The 6,230-nt window shown below is 35.7% G+C and overlaps 1 protein-coding gene across 1 annotated transcript; it reads left to right on the top strand.

Annotated features, from left to right (window-relative positions):
- The first annotated feature begins 2,859 nt into the window (after positions 1 to 2,859).
- Positions 2,860 to 6,230, top strand: LOC112514812 (40S ribosomal protein S8-like). The gene is made up of 5 exons (XM_025121423.1): positions 2,860 to 2,955; positions 3,070 to 3,142; positions 4,346 to 4,682; positions 5,311 to 5,480; positions 5,968 to 6,230. The coding sequence occupies exons 1-5, from the start codon at positions 2,952 to 2,954 to the stop codon at positions 6,044 to 6,046; spliced, it is 663 nt and encodes a 220-aa protein (XP_024977191.1). The 5' UTR covers positions 2,860 to 2,951; the 3' UTR covers positions 6,047 to 6,230.

Here is a 6,230-nt window from a genome sequence, read left to right as displayed (position 1 = left end):
CGTTTTGTATCCATGATCTCGTTGGTGTAGCAACGGGTCTTCACGGAATCAGTCACTCTATGTTTTTGAGGTCGAGGTCAGATTTACGTAAATCCCACCCTTCCGGACTCCACATCTGGGACTAACTGTGTTTGTTTGGTTTGAACTCGTTGTGTGCTTATTTCTTTACTCTTTGTTTTCCATACATCACGGAAACAGCCGCTCTACTATACGTGGTAAAGGTCAGATCTGCGTACATCTCGCCCTCCTAGACCCCACCTATGGGTGGGATTTATTGGAATACAAACAAGATAAATAAAAGTTTGTATTGAATTCAACAATCAACAACAATATGGCTTTTGGATTCTTCATATGTTGTTTTCTAATTGTAGAACATCAAAAAATTTATGAACAAATGATAAACGAAAATGTGTTGATTTCATTAAACAATATTCACGTGCATTCCCTTGAGATTTGTAAAGAGTTGAGACTTGTTGATAACCCAGATATCGTTGAATTAGATGACGTTTGTTTTTTAAGAGGTGCTGAAGTTTGAAGTGTTATTTTAATTCTGATTAATAAATTAAGAGGCGATGTTGAGTCTGAAATTTGAATCAATAAGACTGTTTGTTTTTATAAACTAACAAATGTTTGAATTCTGAAATCTTAATCGGTAGTTTGTTTTTGTAAGGTCAAGTTCAAACATTTTGCAAAATTCTCTTGATTTTTATAAAATTTTCATTGTTGAAATTCATCAATAATTGTTTAACAGATGGAACATAGTAAGAACCTTTTGGATATCTTTCAGACTTTTGATGCTATTGGAAATGCTGCTTGTGAGTTTGTTTGTGGAAAGATTGATACTTTTGATAGAAGATAGATTATTGATAGAAGTTCTTGTTTCTCATTAATCTTCTAATGAATCTATACATATAGGAATTATATATATATATATATATATATATGTGTGTGTGTGTGTGTGTGTGTGTGTATAGAGAGAGAAGGTGGGGGGGGGGGTGTATTTCATGTGCGTGATGAAAGGACGGTAGTGTCCTTGATGGTAAAGAAACAATAGCCAAAGAGAATCAAAGAAAATGAGAAATAAGAGGAGTTAAGATATTAGTTTATCTTTTATTTATTCAAAACCTATTAAGTGATAAGAGACTCTTAAAATAATAAAAAACAATCAATCTTAATTACAAGACGTCTGAATAAATCAGACATAAATGGTAATTAAGAGTTGAAAATGAAAAAATAAACAAGGCTTGACCATATGTTTTGTTTATCTTTTTTGCTAAAAATTGTGACTTTTCGTTTTCAAAATTACAATTTTTGTCCTAGTAGTTTGCAAGTCATTGTTGTTTTTTGTCTCGTAAACCGACTCCATCAATGACTTTTACTATTAGGTATGAGGTACAAAACTAGTGATACCGGTCCCGGGCCTCAACAAATCTGGCCATAACTGGTCCCGGTCAAAAAAGGTGAGTCTGGTCAAGCTTTATTGTAACCGCTTATGGGCCGCCGGTCTCGGTCATTAATTTTTTTTTTTGAATGATATGTATTTCAAATACACTTTAAAAATGCGTTTTATTATAATTAAAATTACATTGTCCAACAAAATATAGCGAGAAATCGAGAATTGTACAAGTTTTTTTTTGCGTTTTTTGCGAATTGAAAGCTTGGTATGTAAACCCCTCAACCAAAACACTTATATATAGTGTTTAGAAAACAAAAAAAATACAAAAAAAAGGGCCAAAACCGGTGATAAGCGGCTACAATTTTTTAAGAAAGCTACACTTTTGAAAAATCGGGACGGACCGAGCCGGTCCCATAACTAGTCCCGGTCCCGCGAAACACCTCAAATTCATAACCGGTCAGAAATTTCAATCTTATAACCAGTCCTTACCGGTTCCGAGCCGAACCGGTTTGGCCATCACTAGACAACACCTTTGTAACCATGGAGTTCACATGCAATGACTTTTAAATTATTCATCATCACTCGGATATTTAATGTGTACACGTAAGTTGAACCGAATGTCCATAGTCATATGAGCGGAATAAACGCACGAATTACGAACTACAAAAAAAACCATAATTTCAAAACACTAATGACTCTTTTAAACTACAAACATGGTCCTTGTGGTTTGTTGAAAATAATATTTTTTGTCCTTGCAAATTTGAAATTACAAGATGGTCGTTAAAATTTGTAAAAGCATTTGAATTTGGTAAATTCCTTCAACAGTCTTTAAAAAATTTCGTTGTGTTCATTTATAGATTTTTTTAATCTTTTAACACAATCAAAATCAATTTTATGAGTTTGGATAAAATTGATTTTGATTGGGTAAAAGACAAAAAAATCAATAAAAGAACAAAACATGACCCTTAACGGAAATTTTTAATGCCCATTAAAAAATAGACCAAATCTGGACTTTCTGCAAACCGTGATAATTATTTTATAATTTCAAAACTTCAGTTTTGAAAAGTGTTATTTTGAAAAACCACATGGAAAACCACAAGGGTAGTACCTGATTGGTTTGAGTTTGACTCCAAAGATCAAAAGTACCAGTAGGTCACATGTTCAAAATAAAGGAGGAATAAGAATCCCCTTACGGACACGGAGGTTCAAATGCGATGACTCCGAGCTATCTGCAAAATAGGTGGTTGTCCTGGAATTAGTCAGCTTCCATAGCGGGTTGAATATATGCAGGGTAATGAAAAAAAAACACATGGACCAAGTCCATGAGTTGGGTTGGATCGGGTCAGTATATGGGTCGAGTTTTTTTTGCAACCCGAGTCTCATAGTCTCGTGAAACCGAGGGACAGGATGGTAATTTGGCATGGACTAGGTTTCTTAAGTTCAGGTAAACCTTTGAAGGCTTTGTCGAACCCTAATTTCATTTCGGGAGTTCGAGTCCGGAGGCGCGGCATAAACCCTAGAGGAGGAGGAGGAGGATCGTCGGGCATCTGCAACCATGGGTAAGTTTCATCGATTACTCGATTTTCTTCCATTAATCTAATTCCTGCATCGTTACATTCATCTTCGGAATGTGAAGTTTTGAACAATCCGATGATGATTCGTTGTTATTGCAGGTATTTCTCGTGATTCTATGCACAAAAGACGTGCAACTGGAGGCAAGAAGAAGGCGTGGAGGAAGAAGCGAAAGTAATTTTCACGTTGAATCTATCGTTAGTTAGTTCGGTACATGATAATTAGGTTTTTTTTCGATTGCTTGATCTGTTTCGTGATTTCATCTATTTACTCATTTAATTTCGCAATGCATGTCTGAGCTAATCGTCTATTTGTTTCTTCTCTCTTATAATCGTTTTTTTTAATCTGTTCTGATTGTTCGTTTTAGTATCAACAATCACTAGATTCTTCATTGTTTCTTTTCAAACGAGATATTTTATGCATTTTATTTCAGACAGTTGTTCAGAACTACGTTTTACTTAACAGCATTTCTCGCGCTAAACTCTTGATCACTGAACTTTATAAAAGAAGTCCTGCATTTTTCCTAGTGATTTTCAGTTTGTAATAGAAACTTAAGATGACGATACATGGAAAAAATAGTAAACTTATTATATGTGAGAAGAGTTTAACTTCTTCAAAAACTCCTTATTACCGGTTTGACACCGGTATAAGTTGTTTATCTAAACACTCAAAATTGCTTGTTATCAGTGTCACACCGGAATAAGTCAATAAGTTGTTTTTATAAGCAATCCCAAACACTCCCTAATAAGTGAAAGTGATGGGGGAGAGAGAGAGAGAGAGAGAAGTGCTTGGATTTTGCAAAGTGCTATCATTTTATCATTACGAGGATAAGTAGGATGATGAGTTAGAATGATTCAATATTACTCTTCCCTTTTATTTCCTATCAGTTTTAAAGAATGGTTAAAAATCATCTAGTCTCTTAAGAGTGTGTTTGGTGACTGGAATAGGAAATGATAGCATTGGACTGAACAAAAACTTTTCGTACTACATTTGGGTGTGACTTTTAGCTTTGGACTTGGTTGGACAAACATTCATTTTTTGGTCCCACCAAAATAATGAAACTGGGAGGTTCGACTAGATTGGTAAGTTACTAAACTATTCATATCAAATTAAAACCCTAGAACGTTGCACAATTCTTTTACCCACTTACCTCACTTTTGCTCGTCGAGTCTTGTCTGTCCAAACACCCTAAGGATCTTGTGTTAAACTGAACTGATTTTGTATGGACCGCTTGATTAGGATGTTCAGATGGATTTTTTTATCGAGTAGGAAGTTTAAATGAATTTTGTTTGTAAATGCCAAATTTTGTTTGTTACACGTTGTATAATCTTTTTCTCTGTAGCAAGCCTAATAGTGGCATTATTCTTTTCCATTAAGGTATGAGCTCGGAAGACAGCCTGCCAACACAAAGATCTCCAGCAACAAGACTGTTAGGAGGGTGAGAGTTCGTGGTGGTAATGTGAAGTGGCGTGCCTTGAGGTTGGATACCGGTAACTACTCGTGGGGAAGTGAGGCAGTGACACGAAAGACTCGTATTTTGGATGTGGTTTACAATGCATCCAACAATGAGTTGGTCAGGACCCAGACCCTGGTGAAGAGTGCAATCGTTCAGGTTGATGCTGCACCATTTAAGCAATGGTATCTTCAGCACTATGGTGTTGACATTGGTCGCAAGAAGAAAGTAGCTGCTTCTGTGGCCAAAAAAGAGGGAGAGGTATGTTTATGCATTTTGCATCTAGTATACATCTCTGTCTCACAAGTGTCCACGATGCTATATTAGCGGCTGTCTACTAGATGCTTATAGCCTCTTATTGGGTAAGTGGTGCTTACCTGGTAAGAGATAATGTTGGTTACCAACACCCTCTGACTAACAAATATTGTTGACTGAGATGCTGACCCAGTAAGATTGGAGACGCTTACTTAGGGGCCATTTACCAAACACTTATCAGATAAGGTTCTTGGGAATTGATAAGATAAGTGATATCTATAAGCGCTTACCCGGTACGCATTTAGTAAAGGTCCCCTTACCTGTTTGGATTCCAATTTTTTTGGTAAATAATCCTTTAGTTTGTCCTGGAGTAAGTGTCTATGATTCTATTCTAGTTCATCCTGATTTTTTGAAGTTTCTATTTTCTTATTCTACTTTAAATTATTTAGGGTAAAATTGTCATTTAGCTATGTAAGAAGTGTAATAAGTACACATTAATAAAATTGTGTCTTTCTCATTGTGGACATATTTTTTGGGACGAAGGGAGTAGTTAAATGTCTGATGATTAATTGGGTTAGAAACGGTCTAATGTGGCTGACATCTTTGTTATTGTGTGTTCTAATGGGATTCATAGGAAGCAGAAGGTGCAACCGAGGAGGCCAAGAAAAGTAATCATGTTGTGAGGAAACTTGAGAAACGACAAGAGGAGCGCAAACTTGACCCACATGTTGAAGAACAATTCTCCGGTGGACGTCTTTTAGCAGCAATCTCATCACGCCCTGGCCAGTGTGGTCGTGCTGATGGGTATGTGAATTTATCCACTCATTTTTTTTTCATTCGTGACCATCCTGCATTTTTTTTTACCTTGTAGCAAAGCAGGTTGGAAGTGGACTAGACTCGACCTTAATGTAATTTGAAAAAAACATGGAACAAAAGACCAAACCTGTTTAAACCAATTTGTTACCTCATGACTTTGAACTAGATTACATATTTGGGTTTGGTTTACTTTTGAAAACAAATCCTAAAAGAGTGTATTTTTTAGTTTAAAGTTCGTTTACAGCTGGTGCGGTTCTATTATTGAACGAGATCAAACCAAAGTAGCAACTTTTAAATACAGTTAGTGAGAACTGAAGCTGCTTTGATATTTTGGTTTTGTGGGTTATGGACATAACTTGTAGAGTAAAAGGCAGACAACATAGCGTCAGTAGCTTCAGAAAGATATTGTAGATGCTGTGAAGACATAATTCTCTCCTTTGGTTTGTTTAATGATCTGAGATGATGTTTTTGGCAGATACATATTGGAAGGCAAAGAGCTTGAATTCTACATGAAGAAGCTTCAAAAGAAGAAAGGAAAGGGTGCTGCTGCTTAAATCTCTTTTTATAGATTTGTATCTCTTTTTTCTATTAATTTTTTTTGTTGAGGGAGGATATTTTGTTGAGCTTTCTTAGTTAACATCGACTTTTATGAATATCGGTAGATGTTTGGTGAACTGCTGCTTACATTTTTGCATGATTGATATGAAGTTTAGCATTAAGAACGATATAATTTGGTTT

Source organism: Cynara cardunculus (genome assembly GCF_001531365.2).
Source record: "Cynara cardunculus var. scolymus isolate 2C chromosome LG 6, CcrdV1, whole genome shotgun sequence".
NCBI classification, from domain to species: domain Eukaryota; kingdom Viridiplantae; phylum Streptophyta; class Magnoliopsida; order Asterales; family Asteraceae; genus Cynara; species Cynara cardunculus.
The sequence above is the reverse complement of the archived record's forward strand: the minus strand, read 5'-3'. Positions and strand labels throughout refer to the sequence as shown.